This window comes from Nematostella vectensis, chromosome 2 (genome assembly GCF_932526225.1).
Source record: "Nematostella vectensis chromosome 2, jaNemVect1.1, whole genome shotgun sequence".
Lineage (NCBI taxonomy): Eukaryota > Metazoa > Cnidaria > Anthozoa > Actiniaria > Edwardsiidae > Nematostella > Nematostella vectensis.
This window is the reverse complement of record NC_064035.1, coordinates 8,851,185-8,876,667: the sequence shown is the minus strand read 5'-3', so window position 1 is coordinate 8,876,667 and position 25,483 is coordinate 8,851,185. Positions and strand designations below refer to the sequence as shown.

Genomic DNA, 25,483 nt, shown 5'->3' with positions numbered 1-25,483 from the left:
TTTTGGTTAGTACTGAAGGAGGAAAGTTGGTGAGTTGGCTTTTGGTTAGTACTGAAGGAGAAAGGTTGGTGAGTTGGCTTTTGGTTAGTACAGAAGGAGGAAAGTTGGTGAGTTGGCTTTTGGTTAGTACTGAAGGAGGAAGGGCGGTTAGTTGGCTTTTGGTTAGTACTGAAGGAGGAAGGTTGGTGAGTTGGCTTTTGGTTAGTACTGAAGGAGGAAGGGGGGTGAGTTGGCTTTTGGTTAGTACTGCCATTGTATTTATTGTATCACATGCCTGACTTTCAAGAGGCAACCGTGCCAGTTTACGTCCAGGGGGCCGACGGAAACCTCAACCGACAAGAGACAAAATAATCTATTAGAATCCGCGCTATTTAACAGGCCATCCGCTCTAAATTATCAGTCACATCCTCAAAGAAACTTCCAATAGTCACACTGCTTTTACAATTTTGATAATATTTTTTCACGTTTTTCGTTTTTAAACGAAATTTTTCATCGCACAGTTTCCAGAGTGAAAATATTTCGCTTGTGTGAACACAGAAATGGTAATTATTCAGTATACACCTTTAGTTTGTCGTTCCTTTTCAATAGCAAATTCAAGATTGAGTCCCCTCTATTCTTGCCTTGTACATGTGTTATTTTAAACCTGCTGTTTGTTTACAGATGCCCGAGTTGAACGGATTCCCCACAGGAAGACGAAAGAAAGACAGTGAAACTCTGGACGAGCTAGACCGCTCGCTAGAAGGCATGGAGGCGGCCGAGGATCAGATAGGTACAAAAAAATTACGGACCCGAGGTCACGTGCTTCATCACATGCACGGGGCCGTCAAACATGGTCGCTGAGCGACCACCAATCATTTACCTTCATGCACGCGCTTATCACGTGTCACCCAACCGCCATATTTGAAAAGCAATCAGATGGGGCTTTATCAATGGTAGCCTTCCGAATAGCTGATTACTTACTGACTGGAGATTTCATAATTGCAGGCCAGGAACCCGAGAATGGCGAGAGCGCCCTGGCTCCTATCCTGAGCCCGCTGTCTGATCCATCAAGCGACCGCATGGATGAAAAGCGCGGTTCCTTGGTGGACCTATTGCGCATGATCAGAGAGGAAATCCCCGCCCTTTGGGCTGCCTTCCCAAAAGTCTTTTCGGCGCTGATAAGATCCATCGATGATGTCCAGGTAAGTGTCACTAAACAGCTTGTCGTCCCTTATATACAATACAACCCTACGAACTCGAAATTTCAAGGAAGGCGCAGGTCACTTCCAGTTAGTGGGTTTTCCACCGTCATTGTGTTATTATAGCCGTTAACAAAGTATTATGTTATCCACATTTGCGCAATCAGGTAATTTCCAGTTAGTGGGTGTTCCACCGTCATTGTGTTATTATAGCCGTTAACAAAGTATTATGTTATCCACATTTGCGTAATCAGGTAATTTCCAGTTAGTGGATGTTCGACCGTTATTGTTTTATAATAGCCGTTAATAAAGTATCGTATTATCCACGTTTGCGTAATCACTCAAGATTAATAAACAAACTAAATGAGAACCACAAACACGCCAAATTGTTACTTTCAAGATTTCAAATGATAGGACCTTGCCTGTCTTTGATTCTTCCAAAATAGAATTGAGCTGTTTGCTTTGCGCATGTGTAGAATGGATTACATTTCACAGTGATCCGAGCAGATTTACCTCGCTTCGGACATGTACACGTACTGACGTGAATGTCTCATTCGCGGGGTTTACTTGCTTTGCTTGTTGAGCGAGCCACTAATGGAACTTCTTTTCCCAGCCTTCCATCCGGTCCCTTGCGATCCGAGTGCTCAAGGACATGGTGCGTGCGCAGCCTCACACCTTCCATGACGTCATAGGGACCACTGTCAGCAAAGTACTGCAGGCGCATAAAGATCCACAGAAAGAGGTGGTTCGCCTTGCGGAGGAAGCCGCTGCTACCATAGCGCGGTCTGTGGCCCCTGAGGACTGCATGCGTGTTCTGGGACCCATCATCAATGATTCAGAGTTCCCCGTCAGCCTAGCGGCACTCAAGATGCTCACCAAGGTATCTAATCAGCTGATGAGTGTCATTAAAGAAAGCCAATCACGCCGCCATTTTATGCTCCCGCTCAATGCCGAGTCACATCCATATCCATCGGCCAATTTAAGAGAGTAACCAAGATATTTTTAACCAAATAACATATCAGACTTCATTCGTAGATTGTTATTTTGAAGTTTCCTCGCGAATAAACCGTTTCATTTTTCATTATAAACAATAACAAAGGAGTGGTTGATCGACATTCTTTAAAAGGTCAAAGAATCCCTAGCAGCCGCCATTTTGTCATCCTTCCAAAATGCAGGGTGCAAAGGCATCCTTTTCCATCGGCTGATTTCGACAAGTTATTCCAATATTTTCGATTTAGTTTATTAATTGAAGTATTAAACTTTGTTTTTAAATAGTTATTTCGAAATTTCATTGCATATTGTCTCAATTAAATGTAAGCAATAACAGAGATGGAACTGACTTGGTTTCTTGAATCGTTTTCTAGGCTGATACTTGATAAAAAAAAATATATACACCCCAAAGATAATTAGAGGACCATGATATTTATAAACTGTTCCTGGCCTTGTCCCTTGCATTCAGACCGAAAGACTCAACCCGACCCCAGAATTTGCAAGTCTTGTATGTGGAGGTGTGTATTTCCATGACACATTGTTGATATTTCAGGTGGTGGAAGGCGTGGATAGCGTGACTATCGAGGAGCATCTCCCGGATCTCATTCCTGGACTTGTCAAGGTGTGTTTCTCGAAAATTGAATGTTTTATCATGTTATTCCACATTAATTCAGTCACGCATTAACTGATTATACCGTGTTCTCGCCTGGCGCTTACTGACTTCCAATCACGTGAAAATTATACCTGTTCACGTGCTTAACCGGCCACGTGCCTGCGGATATGAAATAATGTGCTTACTGATCGTGATACTAGCATATCAACCTTATCTATGACATGATTTTCCTTGCAGTGCTATGATCACGTCGAGAGCAGCGTTCGTAAAGCTAGCGTATTCAGTCTAGTTGCGCTCCACGCGATCGTGGGAGAGGAAGTCCTTTTACCACACCTGGCAGAACTCTCTGGCACTAAGGTACCTTGACGACTCGTTGGTGTGGGCTTGTGTTTACTGATGGGTCATGTGACGAGTACTTTGTTTGTTCGTTCGTGTGTTTGTTTGTTTGCTTGCTTGTTTGTTTGTTCGTTCGTTCGTTCGTTTGTTTGATGTCCTGTTGTTATAGGCTTGCTTTTTCTGATGGGTCACGAAAGTGGCATTTTGTTTGTTTGACCTTATTGTTTTAACAATTTTAGATGAAGTTGCTCAACCTTTACATCAAAAGATCCCAGGCGTCTAGCGGTGGAAATCACTCGTGACCGAAACAGATGAGTTGGCACTCGTGCCTGGCAAGACCAAGAACGCGAAAGGCGCGTCATGAACAAGGTTTACCTACGGAAACATCATCTACATGGGATATCATTACCTGTGACTATTTTCCATGAACAATTCCGCGGCAAGGCAGCAAGAAAATTACCTTGCATTTGTCAATATCTTGACATTGGTAACTAGGCGAAACAAGCCTGGTAACCTGGCGAATCCAGCTTTGGAACCAGGTGACGCGAGCCCTGTAGTCGGGCAAACATAGCCTTGTAACCTGCCAAAACTAGCTTTGTAACCAGGCAACACACGCCTTGTTACCGGGAAACACAAACCTTGTAAACTGGTCGACTAGCGACGTTAGTCAACAACGTAGCTCAAGTGTTGAGATCTGGCGACTAACAAACGAGACATTAGCTTTGGGGGCAAAGCATCAAAATGGCACACAAGCTTCTTCAGAGTAAAGTACACACCGCTGGCAAATATCTACTAGTCTGGTACAAACCTGTTGTTTATTTTACAACTTGAACTTTCCCTTAGTATCAGGGTATTGAATAATAAGCATTGTTGACCTTGCAGATAGCGCAGATATAGTTGCGCCCATTATTCAGTTATTTCGAGGCCTTGAAAGCAGAAAGAAAGTAAAGAAACCACTAGACATCCTTATAGAAACCTTGGATATTTTATAAAGTAAGTATTAGTGTAGAAATATCACTAGCTATCGAAAATATTCTATTTAAGAAGTACCATGCTCGGGAATCCAGAGCCTGCCCTCGCCTGGGTTGGCGAGCATGTTGGAACGCCGGATTTATTTCCTGTAAATGACTATAGAACCTTCATGATTTGTGTTGTTATTGGGAGTAAGATGCAAGAGATGTAAATTAATCTTAGAAATAATAAAAGCAATGAATGAAAATTCATGCTATGTATACTAGACTTCCAAGTCGCCCTCTTATTTTTCCCTTAAAGAGCGCGCGATCTAAGGGAAAATTCATTATCTGGCGTTAGGGAGGGCTACCAAGTCAAACTTATGGCGTACTGTCGAGAGGAGGTAAAAGATTTGTAAATAAAAATTTAAGTGGGAAGGGGGCAAGGACGCAGTTTTCGGTTTGGATTATTTTTTTAGTAGCGAAGCACCTGCGTAGCCCCATAGCCATAGAAAAGTGGTATAGCTATACGATAAAGTTTCCGTGGTCACGATGGAATGCCTGTGGATTTTTCCCGTGTTTGTCCGTACTTCGCTCTCTGATTGGTCGAAAATTGAATGGCGCCAAAGTAAGACCGCGCGTGTACAGAAAATATATTTTTAATTTCCTTCATTCGTCGAACATGATGCAACAAAAGCCAAAGCTTGTACAGTTTATATAGACGAATATTAGTTTAGTCTTCTAAGGTGAACTCCAAGACCTAAGGAAGGTGAACTTGTAAAAGGCTAAAGCGTAGCATTCAAGAAACCCTAGCATTGGTACAGAACTACGAATTGGGAGTGTTGTTTTCAACTCTGAATGGGAAACCGAAATCCGACGACTCAACTTTAGAGGGACTTGTCGAGATGAAGTAGTATAGGTTAATGAATATGGACTCTCTTGAATCTAGCATGGTGAAATGTGTTGAGGTGAATACAAATGTTTTTATCTTCAAAAAGCTTTCGTTCGTTTTGTCCGCCGTAGAGATTGTCGAAAGAATTCGTACTGAATATGCTTGTTCTGTTCCCTGTATTTCCTGTGCTAGATAAAATCAGATTTAAACTTGGCACACTAAATAACAGGACAAATTCTGTATAATGTGAATATTAAAAAAATTAATGGCACATTAAATTATTTCAAATTTATTTTATGACAAACGTCTATTTAACCAACGCGCCCGGTTGCTAGTGTTATTTTGATTAAATGATAAAATACTTTTCCTGGTTTAAATCCTTTTTGACAAAGACTCAGGCACCTTAATTTAAAGCTTTTAGTATCTTCTTTCACATTCAAAAAGTATTTTTTTGTGTTCAAGGCTTACATAGTAGTATTTGACAGCTAAACGAAATTAATTTTTTCAACAAAACATTCTTTTAACGAACTACCCTCTCCAATCCATTATATTATCATCATTTATTATCCCAAGCGAAGGGAGTTTCTATATTATTTGTCCAAGTGTCAAATCAGACTTGTGTCAACGGGTCTCGGCATTTATTTGGCATTAATAATCCAGGAGTCCAGGACACGTTTAAGCCCCGTGTTATCTATGCAATGCAAACCTGTATACACCCTATATACATTTTTTTTCATGGTTTCCGCTATATGTTATTTATAAAGTGCTTATGTTCCATATTCAAAATTATTAACAAAACGTTTAGATGATAGAACTGCTCATTTTTCGTCATGAACATCGATCCTTGCTCACACATATCTGATTTGGTGCCTTCCTCTATGTCTTTTCTTTCGCATGCTTCGCTTTTCTGGTAAGGAGAAGAAGGAAAAGCCTTTTTGCTTCTTTTACGTCATATATAACATTAACATGGATTTAGTCGCACCTTTGAGAAATTCACTTTTTCAGAATTAATGTTTTCAGCGATTTTTCTTCCTTCCACTTTCCGACCAGCTTACACCTAATCTCTTGCTTGCGTTACCTTGACATAGTCGTTTGCGTTTCTTCCTTTCTTCGGTTTCCTGGGGGAGGGGAGGGGGGCACCGAAAATATAGGGGAAGCATAAGGGGGGCATGGAAAATTTTGTTCCTCCTGCATGGGGGCGGAAACTAATTTTATCTCTTTCGTTTATCGGAATCCTCACCACCACCCCCCCCCCCCCCCCCCCCCTCGGGATAAAAAATGAACTTTCCCTAACTTACCTTCTCAAAAGCAAAACATCATTCAGCAAACATGCTCGGTGATCAAAAAGGAAAAAAAAACTTCTAAGAAGAACCCCCAAAACAGTTATCAGAAGCATGTGTTTTTGTGATCTCTTTTCAAATGTGTATAACTCATGAATTAATGATAAACGTTAACAAGCCTTTTCATTTTCGTTCTTTACAGTATACTTAAATTATACAAATACAATTTAATAGTTCTGAAATCACAAGGATTGCTCAAACCTAACATTTTGGTATTTTGTAAATCCATCCACTATTTTTTTGTTAAATTTTACTTGATATAATTTGAACAATGAAAAGTTTTGAATTAAGCTATCTATCACACTTGTGGTAGTTTAAGAAATTGTAAACAGCTCTTGGACATGTAATCCACAATTGTTGTACTTCATAAATAAGAACAATAAGTTTGGGGCTCCGCTTTAGGCAGTGCCTAAATATATCTAGTATTTTATATGTTTAGAAATGACAAAAGCTTTACCGAAGAGCATTATATACAACAATTTTGCACCCCTGGAATATGGTTTAAAATAAACAATAACAAATAAAAGGTAGAGCAGTAGCAGGCCAAGTACAGGCACAATACAGAAGCATTAACATATGAATAAAACGCTGTCGTTTTGGGGGTTTGGTACCAAGGAATCCTCGGAAATAGGAAATAAGGAATATATTAGTTTCCTTATGTGGAAGTGACTGCGTCTGCGAGCACAGCCCTCGCCCCTATTTGCGATTTCCTTATAATTGTTGAAAATATTGGGGGGGGGGGGCAGACAACACACAGATTACTCGCGCGCAATGACCACAAAACAGGGTCGCAAAATTATACTTACGTAATTATGGAGCTCCTCGGAGCTGGAATGGCTCACGTATGGCACACGTTCCCTAGCGACGGAATGACGCATTCTCTTACCATTACATCAAGCGTCATTAATGATCATAACAGGCACTTGTTTGTCGAGAATTAGTTCCTTGTAGTAGTATCTGCTGAGAACACGCCACTATTCGTTCCACTATGAATTGCTTGAAAAAAATCAAGATCCCCAAACTTGCTCTTCACCGATTAAAGGAGACAGTTATTGACGAAAATGGGAATGAAATCACTCGATTGTATAACCCAGAAAGCCTTCCGTCCCCAGTCGCGGACTGGGACGAAAACTCCCAGTGATGGAGCAAGAGGAGTATAGAGATGTAGCGCTGTTCCAGATCGAGTATTCCCCGAACGAGATGTCTGATGCGAGCCATGTGGGACGAGAGCTGTCGCTAAGGGACTAAGCACCTCACACCCGGTTACAAGCCGCGCGAAGAACGAACTGCTTTCTCCTTCGAGGACGAGGACATTCGAGCGCTCCAAGATCAAGACAGCGTGGCGCCTCCTTTGGCGCCAAGAGTCCGCAAGAAAGATATTACCACAGAGCCGAGCCCACGGGAGATGGCAACGAGTCGAGAGCGGAGTCGCTCCCTAAGGACAGTAAAAAAGTGCCTTACCCCTCTGCAATTGGTTGACGAAGAGTCGGAAAGCAGCGCGGACGACATGTGGAAACAAGACGTATCCACCATGGCTGGGACTTTTTACATACGAAAGAGGTCGGAGACATGCTAGTGTATAATTAGTGACAAAACACTGATTATCTCTATCCGTAAAGGAAATATGAAAAGTCGTAGGAAACACCTGTACAATTTTTCTCTGCAATAACGACATTTAATACCGCGAAATAGGCCGAGAAAATTTTCGAGAAATTGAAGTCCCAAGAATATATATATTGGCAGTCGTGTTGAGCACCTGGTAGTCTCTATCAGAAAAGGGAATATTGGCAGTCTTAGGGTATCTACAATATTTCCTTTTCCAATTTTGCTCTACTTTGCGTTTTTTGTTAGTGTACTATAGGCAAAGCTAGAACAAATTATGCTACTGTCAAATAAAATGAAAGTTGGTAAATAAAAACAAGTGCCAAACAACAAGTGCCGTACCAGTGACAAACAACCTATATATAGACGCTCCGGACGCCTTTGGCTTTCCTTGATTATTTTATCCTAATTGCATTACCATAATGTGATATTTGCGTCACCTGTAACACAGCGCTGGAAATGTCACATATGCTCGTCCTCGCTCTCTGGTATAAAATGTGCTATTCCTATTCCTTTAGTTTCTTATGGACAATCTGCTAAGATTGTGCGATAGTGATGCAAAGAGATACGCTTCTTTTCGTTTTCTCACACCTCGTGACAGGATACTGAAGATACTGTGGGGGGCCTCGAGAAATTTCCGAGGTCTAAAGGGGGGGCGTCCAAAGTGTTTGGATTTAAAAAGGTGGGGATAACTGATTCCTTTGGGAGTTGTCTCTACTATATAATTTGACGTGTCAACTCAGACTTCTTGGTTTAACTTGTCTCGGTTTTGGGGGCAGTTATTTGGCATGCACAATCCAGGAGTCAAGAATACGTATTAAGCCACGTTTTATCTATGCAATGCAAACCTGTATACACTCTAAATACATCTTTTTATGGTTTCCGCTATATAATATTATAAAGTGCTTATAGTCAATATCTAAAATATAAACAAAATGTTTTAACGCTATGTTCGTTCTCTGTCATCAAAATCCTCGCTCATATGTGATTCGCTGTCTTCCTCGCTCTCTTACTTTTCTCTTTTCTCTCTTCTAGTGCTGCGCTTTTTTTGCAAGGAGAAGATCGAAAAGCTTTTTTGCTTCTTTTACGTCATCTATAGCATCAACCATTATCAGGTTGCAAGCTGAAGTTAGACGCATCATTGAGAAATTGAGTGCCTATATTTTTTCTGAATCAATGTTTTCATCCAATTCCTTTCCCTCCACTTTCTGTCAAGCTTGCAGCTAATCTCTGGCTCGTGTTATTGCCGTTCCTTTCTTTGCTTCTTCTTTCTTCGGTTTTCGGGAGGGGAGGGGGGGGGGACGGAAATAGGGGGGAAGCGTAAGGGGGGATATGAACAATTCTGTTAGCCCTGAAGGGGGTCAACTAATTTTATCTCTTACTTTTATCGAAATATTACACTCTTTTGTGTGTTATACATAGAAGAACATACAGTTCATTTTATTTATACATAAGTACATTAAATCTGAATTTGAAGGTGATAATCACTTTGATCCTCTTAGGCATACTGTAAGCAGCGCATCTTAGCACAACTGTAAAGCTATTATTCTCATCGCTGAACATTTGTATTTTCACATGGAACATCGAAAATGCGAGCTCGTGTTCGTTCACGGCAATGACCGCTATTTTGGACGAGGTTCAAAGAGACTGTGTTACGCCGCAAAATGTAACAACTAACGCAAAATGTAATCTTAACGCGAAATATAATAACTTTCAACGCAAAATGTAGTAAATGTTTAACGCGAAATGTACAAAACACAACATGAGGAAATTAAAGATATTCTTCGTTTGGAATACCTTTTTCTATGTTATTTTTAAGCGATTGGTGATGGTTTTTCTCTCACGCACAACGGGGTCGCCGCATGTTTCTTTTTTTCTTCACAATCAATGAAATCAATGTTTCTTTCTTATTCCCGCTTTTTATCATACTGAGAACAATGGGTATAATATAACAACGCGTATAATGTTCTGCATATAATTTAGCAGCAAAATGACACAAACAGAAAGAAACTTTTTTAGCGATTACGAATAAGGCCTTATTTCGTGCGTGGGCATTTCTGTTTTTTTTTTTTGCTTGAATTTGCCCCCCCCCCCCCCCCCCCAAGAGGTCACGTGATCTCTTAGCGCAAGTCCCCTAATAAGTTATCAGTCACTTGTCAAGAGGGAGGCTCCTTGTGGTCCCCATCCAGCGGATTTGTCGAGATGGGAAATTACGCGGATCACCGCTAAATCAATCTGTTTAACTGGTTGAAATAATCATGAAGCCAGTGGACTATTGCCCGGAGCTCAGGAATGGTTTAAAAAAAGGAAAAATTAATGGTATTTTCAACTAGCACGTTTCAAGGTCAGTGAATAACTGCTGGACTCAAACATGCTTTTCTCTGACACACTATTAGATATGCAACAGTTATTAATTTTGCAAAAATAAATTACAATACCCACTTAAGTCAGAGCAACAGCACATCCACAAAAAAAACCGTTTATTGAAAAGGAAAGGAAGCCAGAATTCTATTTACAGTGGAATTCAACTTGTATGGAAATGGGATGTTCGTAATTTTAAACAGTGAGGCACACATCAAAATTTTGATAAAACATAAAAACTGTGCATAAACTTTAAAACAAATGAAGCAGTGTACATTTTGATAATATTTGACTCTAATAATTTAAGATTTATATAATACTTCCATTATTGTTATACATGTATCAATTCAAAAAGTACATTTTTAACATTTTTGTACAGGGCCATTTGCAAAGCCAAAACCAAAGATTTTACTATTTAAAAAATTAGAGGGGGGGGGGGGGGCATTACAACAAGTGCTAAACCTAGCTGGGGGGAAATGATCAGCTTTGAAAACCTTCCCAAAATTTTTTAAATCAATGAAGATCTTATTTATTTTTTTTTTTTACATTTTTAAAAAGTGGACCTTCAGAACTAGGGCTTAAAACCTAGAGTTCAGTGGGTAAGTTTCTTTATCCAATTAGCAAACTATTTTCTGGAAGATCTTCTTGCTCGCAGTGGCCCCAAATTTTCTTCTATTAGAGCAAACCTGTATGTCATTTGGGCAAACCTGTAGGTCATTTAGGCAGACCTGTATGTTATTTGAGCAAACTTGTATGTCATTTGAGCAAACCTGTATGTCATTTAGGCAAACCTGTGTCATTCGAGCAAACCTGTATGCCATTTAGGCAAACATGTATGTCATTTGAGCAAACTTGTATGTTATTTGGGCAAACCTGTATGTCATTTAAGCAAACGTGTTTGTCATTTAGGGAAACCTGTATGTCATTTGAGAAAACGTGTTTGTCATTTAGGCAAACCTGTATGCCATTTGGGCAAACCTTTATGTCATTTAGGCAAACCTAAAGGTTACAGGCATGATGTCAAATGGCTAATTCACCAAGTACATCAAGTTAAGAGGTGTTGAATGCAGATGTGCATGTGAGGCTCATATGTATTGACTATGTGCTATAGCCCATTGTAGATTGTATGTTTAGACTGTTGCTTTAGGATTCTTTGGATATCTGGAAAGGAAACCAAGAAGAGAATAAGAAAGAGAATAAGGTACCAACAGGGAAGCTTAAAATCAATATCATGATATTCTCAAATAAGCCCTCTAAAACCTACTGTCCACACAAAAAAAACCACTCTGATTTAAACTTTCCCATAAAAGCCCATAAGATGATTTAGATAGCTACTGTATGGGCTAAGACACATGGCCTTAAGCTATATATCCATGGGCTTATTTATGGCATTTCTCAGTATCAAACCTTTACGAAGCTACCCAAAATACACTAAGTATTTTCGACATGAAATGAGTCTGACAATAAGATCACCAAAAATATGTATTTATTGACTGAAATCTAGGAGCTTAGGAGTTGGGCCTTCCTGACTATACTTTCTAGAAAGTATGCCCTGAATGGATGGTTGAAGAAAAAAAAACTCACCTTCTTTCTCTTGGTTATCTAGGCTTCCCCTTGGAAACTCTACGTCAAACGTGATGTACAGATCACCCCTGTCATGATTGTTCTCATATGAAGGCATGCCCTCTCCCTTCTTCTTTATTCGTGCCCCTGGCCATGTTATCTTCTCTCTCACAACGTGAACCTGCAATAAGTGGATCCAATCTTATCCAGACCTGTAGCTAGGATAATGAGCTTGGGTTCATTTAGCAGGATTTAGCAGGGCTGGTGGGGAGAGCGAGCAACTATTTTCTCTTAGTTAGCTCTTCCTTGCTCGTAATTGTACTTATTTTTCCTTTATTTAAGCGGATCTTCTGGTAAAGTGAGGTTTTTTCCGACCCTTGAACACCCTGGCTATGGGCCGGAGCACATCAGCATCAATCATTTAAACTCAACTGAACCTATTCAATATAAAACACCTTAGTATAATATAGTTATATAGGGGTGACACTTTTTCAATTATATATCTAAAATTAATTCAAAATCATTTTCCCCTCAATTCAGATCAACAGAGCCATATCAAGTGAAATTTTAAAGTCTGTTGACATTGATTGGAATGATGCTATGAATATTCAAAACTCTAAGTATTTCGAAAAATATAGATATCCCTGAATTAGTTGATACATCTTGACATCATGGTTTTATTTGGATACAGAGAAAAGCATCTCATTTGCTTACGTTTTCTCACCTTATGCTTATCAAGATGGGGGATGTCCATCTCAAACCCTGACAGTGCGTCATTCAGTGTAATAGTTACATTCGCATACAAATCCTTTCCTTTTCGGGTGAATCTCTTATGCCTAGAGAAAAAGGGTGGACAATGAAGGAGGGCACAGAGCAAAAACAAAGATGTTGATAAACTCAGTTGTTATGAACATAAGACTAATACTAAGTATAATAAGTATTATTATACTTATTATACTTAGTAGAAGAATACTTTTTAAGTTTTGCAGTTACTGCTTTCTATTCAACAGTGAATGTACTTGTAATTCAGTTTTACCAAAAAGGGATGAAGTAATCATCTTCTGTACTAACTTATCTCTTTCTGTTCATTACCTTAATTCAATGATCTTAAATTTCAGGTCTCCAGGCTCACCATCAATATGAGGCTCACCTAAAAGAAAGAAGTATTAAAAAACATGTTCCATTACAGTAAAAAAAGAGCATGATCTGTATTGTAAAAGCATGGTGTGATTCTATGAATTGGCTCTACATACCTTCAGACACAAATGGGTACTCTTGCTCGTGCTTCATCCCTTGTTCTACTTCCACTTCTAATATTTTCTCTTTATTTACATATGTAACAGCTGGGCACTCGTCACAGATTTCTTCTGGGGACATCTGGAAACGCCCAGGGCCTAGTTGTACTGTGCGCATTTCTTGACGGCAATTACACTTTCTTGTGCCAGGAATTGTTTTGGTCTCTGGTTTCAGGCGCATGACCTTAAAAACAAAATTATTAGAGAATACTGCTAATGAGGAAATTTCCAATGAGTTCATGGATAGAATGTTAGACCACCTGTTAATGGAAAGTTAAAAATATATGTATACATTTATTATTGATAATTTTATAGTAGTCTTACTTCAATAAAGTTGCCATTGTAGAGTTCTTCTAAAGTGACTTCTAAGTCGACTGTCAAGTCAGACCCTCTTGGAACTTGCTGGCTGTGTGAGTGACCATTATGGCCGTCAAAATGGAATCCAAAGCCACCAAAGAAGCTGGAAAATGCATAAGAAAATCAATATTTGGGACAGACAGTGTTCATAATATTGTAGTTGATATACTAAATGATGAACTAGTCAGCTTATTGAAAAGTGTCATCTAATTTAATTTCATCTCATTTGATTTAATCATATATTAGGAATAATATACAGTGCTAACTAAGTTTCTAAACATCACAAAATTTCACACTAATTCTATAAATTTGCAACAATACCTTGAGAAGGGATCTGAATGGTCTCTATGACCGGCATTCTTTAACCCCTCTTCCCCTCTCTGGTCATAGATTTTTCTCTGGTCATCATCGGCTAGTACCTGTGATATGGAAATGCATCATAAGCATAAGTAAACTCACACAATATTATTATGGATTACAGTATCTGTAAGTTTAACAGATTTAAAGATCACAGCATTAATAATAGACTAGTTTAAATTTCCAATGTGCCTGTACAACATTAGCACTAAGGGCTTATACGGTGTGAGCCTGTTTCAGACAAACCATTCAAAAATACCACCAACATCATGAAGGATACACAAGTTTTTTTCTATAATTTGATTCAAGCTACAGGAAATTTAGCTTATATGTGCATAGAATTTGTGCCAAAAATAGCTTCCATACCCATAAAACTTTTTTTCAAGAAAAGAAGGACTTTTAGACTGACCTGGGGTGGGCAAAAAAAGGAAGGACTTTTAGACTGACCTGGGGTGGGCAAAGAAAGGAAGGACTTTTAGACTGACCTGGGGTGGGCAAAGAAAGGAAGGACTTTTAGACTGACCTGGGGTGGGCAAAGTGGGACTCTCAACCCCTGGACCCCAGGGTAAGGCCCGCACTTGGGTTAATGCGTCCCTAGTCTGTCTATCCAGCAGACATAGTAAAATTTGATAAAACTAGACCATTCAAAATGCATAATTGTACTAAAGATTGATTAGTACTCAAGGTCTGGCCAACTCAAGTTTGTATTTCTATTTTTAAGTTTGTATTTCTATTTTTAAAAGGTTTTAAAATTATGGAGAAAAAGGTCAGATCAACCATGAAAAATTTAATCAAAGGCAACAATATAGGTTGAAAAAATGGAGTTTGGCTTTATCTGAGTTCAAGAAAAATCTAAGTTACCAAAAGTGACTGAAATTTTCCATAAAAACCTTAAGATAAATCCCATTAAGTTTAAGATGGCAGAGATTATGTTATTAGAGTTCAAAGTATCCAGTTTACACGGTAATTTAAATAGGATACTACACAAGCCTGACTTTCAATAGATACAATGAGATTTCGTCCCCAGTTTAGCAATACGATTCAAGTAGTCTCTCGACCAATCAGAACACAACACCTGGGAGAGTTTGCATATACTCGTTCAAAATAAATTCAAATATCTAGACATTCGTGTCAATTCAAGGGCAGAAATAACCTAAGGTTTTTAACGATACCATAACAAAAAAACGTTCGTTTATATAGGGGAAAATGGGATCTCAATAAATAATGGTAGAGTCGCGTTTGACACAGCAATAGCATACAGACTGTCAAAGTCTACAATATACTTAATATCTTAAATATACAAATTCTAACAATAAAGCTTTTAATCTTTATCGCACAAAAATATAGAAACGTCTCTTTGTCAAGCTTCCAGCACAATATCTTAGTTTATATAAGTATATAATTTTTTATAATCAAGGATTTCGTGAGTTTGAGTTTACAAAAGTTTCCATGTCCACATCAATTATTCAATTGTTTGAGACGCTTTAGTCAACATTAAGGATAAAAATGTCTGAAGAACAAACCTCATATGCTGCCCCAATATCATGAAATTTCTCTTGAGCTTTAGGGTCGTCCTTGTTTTTATCAGGGTGTAGTTTCATGGCGAGTTTTCTGTACGCTCTTTTGATTTGGTTTTTAGATGCATCCCGGGGGACGCCGAGGATAGCATAGAAATCCCTCCTAACGAAGAAAACAGACATAACATTTAAGGTGCAAACATTATAAAAGGGACTAATGTAGTTTACAGTTTACTCACCCTGCTAGTGTTTGAATTGAGAATAGAATTAGAAGAGAAATACAAAAGTACACGTGGAATCTCGCCATTTTGCCGGCGATTGCAGACGACTGTTGTCACCCGGCGCACGCGCAATGCATCATGAGCCGGTTTAATCATCGAAATGCATTGTGGGTATTGGGGAGGAAAAGGGGAAAAACGTAAATTTCCAATTTGTGAGCATACAATAATGTGGTTCATTTTAATAATTTTAAGAGTTAAGATATAGTCAAAAAGTAAAAAAGCCATGTTTTATTAAGCTTTGTCAACCGTTTTTAAACCTTTTAAAAAAGGTGCTTCCAGTGCGTATTGCGAGAGATTCGTACGAGAAAGCCCAGTAAATTATATTCACAACTAACTTTAAGTTCCTTTCATCCAAATTAATCTATGTTCTTTTTTGATCTCGTTGTCTGCCTATTTGTCGTCCCGTCTTTATCCTCTACAGGATTCCTGTGGTTTGACGTTTGTAGGAGCACTGGTAGGGGGTTTTCATTGCGCGTGCGCACGAACGCTGTTTCTCTTTCTCTAAAATCCAACATGTCGAAGAGAGGTGAGAGCGAGACATTGTAGAACTAAATCTGTTTCCATCGCCATCCCGTTTTAATAGGAAGTCTTTTTGTATAGATATTTATAATTTGTAGACTTTCTTGTCTCTATTCATCTATGTATTATGTATGTTACTCGTAACACATAGTAAAAATCTAGAAGTTAAAACATACTGTCTATCGATGCGTTCAGCAACTTCTTTATCGTTTGTTGTGCTATATCAGGGCATGACAGTGCTTATTAAGCGGCTGGTTGATAACCATAACTAGTATTTAGTATATATCCGATTAGTTGCTAACAACGAAATTGCCTATATAAGACAACATTTAGACTGTTGCACTCCGAAAACGGGTCTACGATTCGCTATAATAGCTATTAAATTCGCTATAACAGCCACATTATTAAAATATTTTAGAGTACATAGGTAAGTTATGTTAAGACTATTGCTATCAATATGCCGCCCCGGTTAACATCTAATTATGTGAAAATGGAAAAAAGTTCCATCTACCTGTATTGCAGTAGAGGTCAGTGATTAGTGATATCATTCCACATGATAAAAATAATTGTACCTAGGCTTCTAGTATTAAAATTCGTCCTTTTAATATGCCTTAAAAGCTATGTCTAATTGTATGGAACTTGTATATAACTCAGGGATAATTATATGGAATTTGTATATAACTCAGGGATAATTATCCTTTCTTTGCACTACAGGACGTGGAGGTACGTCCGGTGGGAAATTCCGCATCGCCCTAGGTCTGCCAGTTGGTGCAGTAATCAACTGTGCTGACAACACTGGTGGCAAAAATCTCTACATCATTGCCGTTAAGGGTATCAAAGGACGTCTGAACCGTCTGCCTGCAGCAGCCTCCGGTGACATGGTCTTAGCCACAGTAAAGAAAGGAAAGCCAGAGCTCCGTAAAAAGGGTAAGCTCTACTTGTTTACTTACCCTGTCCTTGATAACACCTCTATAGGTTCATCAGTAAAGGGAAAACGAAGTTAAACCTTGTTGAATGCAGAAAATACCATGGATTTTTTAATTGACACTGTCAGGAGAAAACCTAGAAAAATGTGTCCTGTGTTTTCAAAAACAATGTTTTTAGTTACTTGTGTAAAATATTGAACTACATGTTGCAGTATTCAAGACCATGGGGGTCTAATATTAATATTGTTTAACAGTAGAGGTTTCTGTCTTTAGTGATGCCAGCTGTGGTTATCCGGCAACGGAAAGCTTACCGAAGAAAGAATGGGGTATTCTTATATTTTGAAGGTAAGGCATTAGCTATCATAAAAACCATCAGCAGAGAGTAGAATTACTTATTTATATTGTAACTTAAAATGTCATGTCTGCCCCCTTAAGTGACTAGTCATTAGCATTTAGACCTAGAGGGTTAACTTAAGGTAATACTGGATGCTATCATTTGGGCTGGAAATTGCCTAAACGTATATCCATACCTCGCCGATTTTCAAGAAATGCCGCCTTTTTATTATGCTAGAAAAAGCGAATTTAAAAACGTTTTTTTCTAGTGAATTCATGAAATGAGAGCTTCAACAAACGGGGATTGGGAGTAACACCTAGTTCACACTTCATTTTGTCCAGCAAACATCAAAGTACGAGTTCGTAAGCAAATTTTTGTCATTCGCCTCGCCGCTCAAGTTTCACTCGAGCTTCTACAAGTATAGCACTCCAACCAAAGAAGGATTTTCGCTTTTATGGGTTCATTTGGAGCATTTCACAGACCTTTCAACTTCACCACTCTCTGAAATAAACCCAATAAACGATCAAAACCCACATATCCCCGCTAGGAAGCTCAAAGGACAAGACTTCCGAACGTAGGTCACTTTTCAGTTTGCGTTGCTCAAAGCCAAATCCTAATCCAGCCAAAACACCACAAACTGACGAAGGGAATTGCACAACCACAATTCTATGTTTTGTTGCTTTGATCTGTCCGTTTGTTTTTAGATGTACAGTAATAAGAGGTCTTGTGTTACTCGATACATGTCTCGTGCAGCGAACTGAGCAAACCATCCATTCGCACCTCAAGTCAGTTTCCCGCCAAACAAAGCTTGTTGTAGCTCTACCATATAAGGTTTATAGGCCCCATATAGAGCGAAAAATAAGGCTTATTACTGCTGTTTCAGTTTCATGGGCTCACAAACATGCTGACACAACAGACTACGAAAGAAGACGCAATTCCCAAAAGATTTCAGCGAAAAATCTCTCTTTAATCCCCCAAAGAAGCATCACAACACATTTGTAGCAAAGTTTACTTCAAGCTATTTTACTAGCGTTTAAATATTTCTGCACACAATTTTAAGACAAGCGAGAATACTGCAAAATTTAAATGATCACCGGAGTGCGACATCATCAAACAAATTCTCTTCGAATGCAGGTTGATTTTCGATTTTTTCCCATCATCCTCATTTTGTTTTCCCAAAAAATCATTTCTTGTCGCACTCCGGCTAGATCTTTTTTAATAACTAAGGAAGGTGCTTACCAATTTTTATATTGATAGCTTACATAGTTGCGGAGAAATTCACCACTAAGTTGAGATTTGACAAGCTCGTGTGGCTCGCAGATTGCGGGTATCAGATTTTGCATTTTCCCACGGATTGACTCGATAATATTTTTCCTATAAATCTGAAAACCTTCTTAAACTTTTCCTGAAGTTTAAAAGGAATTTGGGTTTTTGTGTAGAAGATATCACAGCTCAAACTTGGTAAACAATTTCCGGGAAATAGCCTCCGGTACTACCTCAACTATAGACATAATGGGAATTCATTAGTATCAAGATTTTGCAAGGAAATCCGAAATACTTGATCCGTTATTCTACACCCCATAACTTTGTACCAAGCTCAAGACCATGTGGCTACATATTCTGAGTAGGAATGTGTCTCGTACATAAAAGTACATGGTACATTTATGGAAAATACTCCATTGTGAAAGTATTCTACCCCAAACCCACAGTACCTGCCCCCATCAACAGTTGGCTGTCTGTCTTATAAGTGGGTCAGTACTCTAGATCAGAAGTTATGTCATGGACAAGCGTGTGTGACCATTGATCCAGCTGATAGTGTGGCAGATAAGGCCTGGCGACAGCTAGAAATAGAGCCTACCTAAAAAGTTTCTTTGACCCTATACTGTACCATGAGTATTGCCATGGCCTTAAGACGTATTTAAGACCTTACAGTTCTCTAGAGAATAAATGTGTTTTGCTGATTGTTATATTGTCCACAGATAATGCTGGGGTGATAGTAAATGTCAAAGGAGAAATGAAAGGTAATAATAATAATAATAATAAACTTTTAGAAATCAGAGCACTTTAGGAGAAGATATGCTTAGGATTTTAGTCGTCACCCATATATTGCCTATAGTCTATAGGGTATTCCAATTAACGGGTAATTAGAATGAATAAGCATTAAATGCTCAAAGTTTGTGTGCAAGCAGTTTTCAAATTTTTGTAGCACAGCCCTCAATTTTCGTCACTCAAAGCCTTTTACAATTGTAAGGGCACACTAACCCAGATTCACAGAATAGTTTTGTTATAAAAATTGCTGCTCATTTTATTAAGGGAAAAATCTCATTTTTTCCCCCCAAACATTTGTTTAAAAACAGTGTTTTTAAGCTCTTAATCGCATCATTAGGCTTTTGTTTTTGCGACCAAATTAAAATTTTCAGTCCAATTTTGAAAAGTCTAGTTGCAAATGTAACCTTTTTGTTGCTAACTTTAGACAATAAACTCTAAGAAAACAATACTATGTAGAATTTTTTACATGTGACTTCTTCAGTAAATGCTGAATTTAAGTAAAATATTTACTTTTGTCCAGGTTCTGCCATCACTGGCCCTGTAGCTAAGGAGTGTGCCGATCTGTGGCCGAGGATTGCCTCAAACGCTGGCAGCATTCAGTGATGTAACGCTGTACAGACCCCTCAATAAAAGACATTCAATACTATCACAGTGTTTTATTTTTTACCCCTTTAAGTGTGATGCATGTCACCATGGACAATTTGGATGCCAAAATCCCAGATGAAATTGAAGACTATTTGGCCACACGATCGTTTTATCTCACCAACACGACTGCTGATTTGGGCCGAGCATTGGCTTGTGACCCATATACGCTGCACCAGATACGTCACGATTATGACACCACCTGGCTATCATTAGTGCAAGTTTCGTTGGTGCCATGGGGCCACTGGTGTCAATGGTGCCATGGGGCCACTGGTGTCTTAAGTGTCATTGGTGCCATAGGACCACTGGTGTCGTGAGTGTCATTGGTGCCATTGGGCCACTGGTGTCATGAGTGTCATTGGTGCCATGGGACCACTGGTGTCATGAGTGCCATGGGGCCACTGGTGTCTTGAGTGTCATTGATGCCATGGGGCCACTGGTGTCATGAGTGTCATGGGGCCACTGGTGTCGTGAGTCATTGGTGCCATGGGGCCACTGGTGTCATGAGTGTCATTCCTACAGAATTGAAATATTTGGCAACTACCTACTGGAAATAGGATTGATGACGCAGGTTTGAGTATCATTTATTGTTTTGAAAAAACCCAATGACACCAGTGGCGATGTGGTCGCCACTGGTGCCGTGAGTGTCATTGGTCCCATGTGGCCATTGGTCCCACGGGGCCACTGGTGTCATTGGTGCCACGGGGCCACTGGTATAATGAGTGTCATTGGTCCCACGGGGCCACTGGTGTCGTGAGTGTCATTGGGCCACTGGTGTCATTGGTGCCAAAACCCAATTGAATATGAAGATTTGATTTTCATTTGCGCGCATTGCTCAAAACCACAGTTGATGACGCATGTTTGATTATCGTTGGATGAAAGTGCGCGCTTATGGGCGCGAAATTCGATCAGACACAACACGGTTCCATTCAGGAAGTTCATTCGCGCTCGAAAATAATAACATGTCTGAAAACATGGATTCAGTTTTCCCACGTCCCAGCGATGACATCTATGTTTTCAGACATGTTGTTATTTGATCGAATTTCGCGGCACCGCGTACTTTTTCCGTTAAATGGGCTATATGTGCGATGCGCGCATTGCCATTTTTGTTTTGTATAATGCCAATTGATGACTCACGTTTGATTATTATTTGCCAATTGTTTTTGCACAATCCCAATTGATGACTCACATTTGATTATCATTTGCGCCCATTTCTAATTATTTTTGCACAATGCCAATTGATGACGCACGTTTGATTATCATTTGCGCGCATTGCCAATTATTTTTGCACAATCCCAATTGATGACGCACGTTTGATTATCATTTGCGCGCATTTCCAATTATTTTTGTACAATCCCAATTGATGACGCACGTTTGATTATTATTTGCGCGCATTGCCAATAGGAGACTTGCGCTAAGGAACTACGAAAATATAAACTTTGTAAGCGAAGCTAAACCCTTTCTGTCGCTAATTCAAACCAAAATAAAGAAGAAATGACTGCGCCCGTTACACCAGAGAACTACGAAAAAATAAACTCTAAGTGAAGCTAAACCCTTTATGAAAAACAAATCCGGCTTTATTCGTATGCGCTGAATATTTTTTGTTGCTGTTATATTGTCGCTAAAAGCCTGAGCACGCGCTAATGACCCCCTTTTGTTTGCCATTTCGCCACATTAGCGATTGAATTCTCGCATCCCAGTTGTCGGTGCACGTTTCAAATGGTCCCTCCCTCACAATTCTGAGCGTGTCATTCAGGTTGGTTTCTCACAATTACGGATTACGATACACAATACGTGTCATTTTCTCACATTGCAGTTTGTTTTTGGATAATAGGGGTTTTACGATTAACGATGGTGGAGAGATTAAAACGGCGCATACGCAAGATTTCAGCGTGCGGTAAAACTTCTTTATTTAAGCGCGCATCAATTAAGATGCAATTTAGTTTTCGGTTTTTATTTCCATTTTGTGTATTTTTTGGATTTACATTATTACATGATGCATTGGCCTTCAAAATAGCTAGATACCTATTAAAAGGCATGCCAAGATATTGACTTGAATTGAAAAAGAATATTGTTTTACAAAGAGAACAAGTATTGTGGTATAGTCCTATACTTTATAGAGTTGTGAGGCCAGGCTGTGATCATGGTCAAGTAACGGTCCAGCTAAAGAGGGAACCGCGAAAAATGCATGGATTGCAAAATGCGCACTGGCATGTAAAAAATTTCTTTGTAATACTAGAAATTTGATTGGCCGAGACACAGAATTCAAGCATAAGTTACACTTAAAACAAGATTTGTTCCTTTTTGCATAAATGATTGCTTAAAAAGTCGTTTCAAAAGTGTTGGTGTGTGGGATTTGCCGCGTCACGGGCTCTAGAATATGCTGTGCCTTGGGCTCTAGAATATGCTGTGCCACGGGCTCTAGGATATGCCGTGCCATGGGCTGCTGATTTTATCTATCACTTCTCCAAATTCTTTTTCAAGTTCTTTTAGCGTCCTGCGAAAATCGCGATTGTTCATTATGCAGACCACCGGTACATTTATGCAGTTATAGAGTGCAAGGACACCAGTCACCCTGCGGATGATGAAAGAGACGGGGACACTGAACGAGAACCCGCCGATTGCCATAGTAATAAGATACATCGTAAGCAAAGTGTGTTGTTCGTCAACTCGTAGTCGAGTATGACCATAGCAATACTGACAGTATAACAATGTCTAAGGGGCGGAGGGATGAATCCGCAGGTGGCTTATAAGGCCAATTCGTGCAAGAAAACCCCTTCCACAAGTCGGACACCAGTAAGAGGGGGTCATATTGGTAGGTTGGTCAGCTCTAGCCTTGCGTTTTTGGCGTTTGTTTTTGGCTGCGTTGGAGCGTTTATTTTCTGAGTGGATGGCACCTTTGTGAATCAGATTACGCCAAATCGGTCTGTCAGATGCTGCAGTTTCCCACGTTGAAACGTCGATATTGAAGTCTTTCAGATGTAATTTGATGCAGTCTTTATAGCGTTTGCGCTGGCCTCCAACTTTCCTGCTTCCACGGCTTAGTTCACCGTACAACAGCTGTTTGGGTATTCTGGAGTCTGACATACGGCAGACGTGTCCTGCCCATCGTGTCTGAGCTTTGCGCATGGTGGTAATGACGCTGGGGAGGTTTGCTCTCTCCAGAACCTCAGTGTTTGTGATTCTATCCTGCCAGCGGATATTTAGGATGTTTCTGAGACAGCGGAGATGGAACTGCTGGAGAAGTTTCTCATGTCTTCTGTAGATGGTCCAAGTTTCGCAGCCATAGAGAAGTGTTGTTAAGACGACTGCTCTGTACACTTTGATCTTGGTGCATTGTGAGATGCCTCTGCGTTCCCAGACTGACTTCCTCAATCTCCCAAAGGCACTGCTTGCCTTCGCGATGCGGTTGTTGATTTCTGCATCGATGTTGGCGTTGCGGGAGAGAGTGCTGCCGAGGTAGGTGAAGTTTTCTACATCTTGAAGTCGCTGCCCCTTAACTGTGATGTTTGGTTCCTGATATGGTTTTCCTGGGGCGGGCTGATACATCACTTCAGTCTTCTTGATACTGATGGTGAGGCCAAAGTTGTCACAGGCGGATGAGAAAGCGTCCATTTCCTGTTGCATGTCATGCTCATTGACGGCGTTGAGGGCACAGTCATCAGCAAAAAGCAGGTCACGAATCACAGTCTCTTTGACTCTAGTGACGGCCTTCAGACGTCGTAGGTTGAACAGCTTTCCATCACACCTATACCTGATGGGGATGCCTAGGGGTGTCTCCCTGAAGGCATCAGTCAGCATTGCAGAGAACATCAAACTAAACAGTGTAGGGGCAAGGACACAACCTTGCTTTGCACAACCTTGTGTACGGGATGACAAAAATAACGATGATGGCAAAGAACATTTTGATGTCTTTGAGTCTCCATGCATTCGCTTGTCTGTCCGTGGCTTGCTGTGGTGGTTGACCTGCGTGGACTTTACGTTGACGCACGAAAAACCTCGTCATCGCCACCGAGATGTAGATCAACACAACAGCAGGAATGACGTAGATACAAATGAAACTGCTGAAAACCGCTACTTGTTCTAATGGAGTCTCCGGGTAAGAACGGCAGGTGATGGTGAAGTGATGTGGACCAAGGGCCTCGCGGACTAGCTTAACCGGTACGGTCAAAAGAAGGGAGAATATGAGTCCGCCGAGCCAGATACCAACCAGAAGCTTTCTTGCAAGGGAGGCAGAGTAGAGCTTCAGTGGGTAAAATATAGAGAAATACCTCTCCACTGATAGGACAAGTACATTGTATATCAGCACAGTTCCAAAGTAGTAAGTAATGTATCGAAGAACTCTGCACGACCAATCGCTAGTGTATAGATGAACCATCATTTGAAGACAGTTGACGACGCCTGCGCTGAGGAGTGAGTTGAGCAGGTTACAGATCGCCATGCTCGACAGGAATGTCATGGTCAGGCTCCGGTACAGAGCACGTCGTGGACGACGTCTTTCGCGCATGCGTAGCTTGCGTATTACCGCGTACAACAGGGCATTACCGATGGTCCCAAAGATAAAGTACGATAAGAAAACCCCAAACAGGACGAATTTTGTGGTAAAAGTGATTGGGATGAAGACATATGTTGGCTTGGTGCTGTTCATGACAGATGGTCTCTGCGTTCGTGTGAACTGTAAACATTAAAGTAAAAATAAACTCTTATGCATCATAAAATCGCTATTTTGGTGACACTTGCTACAATAACACCGTCGGGTGTTCATAGTGTATAAAAGCAAGGAAAGACATTCAATTCCGACAAAAGAGCTCCATTCAGATTAGCTTGACCTTTCTAAACTAACACAGGCGCGAACCCAGGATTGGCTAAGGGGGGGGGGGGGGGGGGTGGGCAGTCATGGGCATTATATGAAAAAAGCATACAATTTGAAGATTCCTTTAATAAGAAATGGCTCACGTTTTGGTCGCCAAGGGGGGTGCACGCGCACCCTGCGAACCCCCCCGTGCAAGCGCCTGTTATATAAAATACTTTGAACTCACAAGGCTGACAATTTACCGTGGTATTTTAGCAAATTGAGAACTGCCGACATTTAGCAGCATATTGTAGAAAATTGGCACTAAAATTACGATTTGATAGTGTACATAGACAACAGAAAACATTCAATACCGACAAAAAAGCTCATTTCAGATTGGCTTGCCATTTCTTAACAATTTTGGAATAATTTGAACTCAGTATCGACAATTTACTGGGTTATTTGAATAAACTGAAAACGTTTGGGCATCTAGTCCATTGAGAACCTTTCCCGACTGTCGGGGATATAGCCACTGCCTTTTAATAAATTCACCCAGTGTGACAGTAAGCAGTCTGCTTTTAAAAATAGG

The 25,483-nt window shown here is 40.0% G+C and overlaps 4 protein-coding genes across 9 annotated transcripts in view; 2 read left to right on the top strand and 2 right to left on the bottom strand.

Moving 5' to 3' along the window:
• LOC5516839 (CLIP-associating protein 1-A) overlaps window positions 1–4,356 on the top strand; it is a 33,201-nt gene extending 28,845 nt beyond the window's left edge. For all 6 annotated transcript variants that reach the window (XM_032386763.2, XM_032386762.2, XM_032386761.2 and 3 more), the window contains 6 exons: window positions 661–769; window positions 985–1,181; window positions 1,792–2,058; window positions 2,722–2,790; window positions 3,019–3,138; window positions 3,357–4,356. In XM_032386763.2, coding sequence (XP_032242654.1) covers window positions 661–769; window positions 985–1,181; window positions 1,792–2,058; window positions 2,722–2,790; window positions 3,019–3,138; window positions 3,357–3,419 — 825 coding nt within the window. In that variant the 3' untranslated portion in view covers window positions 3,420–4,356. The remainder of the gene's footprint in view (window positions 1–660; window positions 770–984; window positions 1,182–1,791; window positions 2,059–2,721; window positions 2,791–3,018; window positions 3,139–3,356) is intronic.
• A 6,010-nt stretch (window positions 4,357–10,366) lies between these two features.
• Window positions 10,367–15,705, bottom strand: LOC5516838 (dnaJ homolog subfamily B member 11). Its single transcript, XM_032386626.2, has 9 exons — window positions 15,591–15,705; window positions 15,358–15,514; window positions 13,799–13,896; window positions 13,445–13,580; window positions 13,079–13,304; window positions 12,918–12,975; window positions 12,550–12,661; window positions 11,847–12,006; window positions 10,367–11,423 (listed from the first exon to the last, which is right to left on the bottom strand). The coding sequence occupies exons 1-9, from the start codon at window positions 15,656–15,658 to the stop codon at window positions 11,368–11,370; spliced, it is 1,071 nt and encodes a 356-aa protein (XP_032242517.1). The 5' UTR covers window positions 15,659–15,705; the 3' UTR covers window positions 10,367–11,367.
• A 371-nt stretch (window positions 15,706–16,076) lies between these two features.
• LOC5516837 (60S ribosomal protein L23) lies at window positions 16,077–20,106 on the top strand. Its single transcript, XM_001636832.3, has 5 exons — window positions 16,077–16,158; window positions 16,866–17,078; window positions 17,351–17,422; window positions 19,391–19,432; window positions 19,981–20,106. The coding sequence occupies exons 1-5, from the start codon at window positions 16,146–16,148 to the stop codon at window positions 20,061–20,063; spliced, it is 423 nt and encodes a 140-aa protein (XP_001636882.2). The 5' UTR covers window positions 16,077–16,145; the 3' UTR covers window positions 20,064–20,106.
• LOC116620816 (probable G-protein coupled receptor 19) lies at window positions 20,102–24,750 on the bottom strand. The gene is made up of 2 exons (XM_048723276.1): window positions 23,970–24,750; window positions 20,102–22,759 (listed from the first exon to the last, which is right to left on the bottom strand). The coding sequence occupies exons 1-2, from the start codon at window positions 24,748–24,750 to the stop codon at window positions 22,524–22,526; spliced, it is 1,017 nt and encodes a 338-aa protein (XP_048579233.1). The 3' UTR covers window positions 20,102–22,523.
• Between the last annotated feature and the right edge of the window lie 733 nt (window positions 24,751–25,483).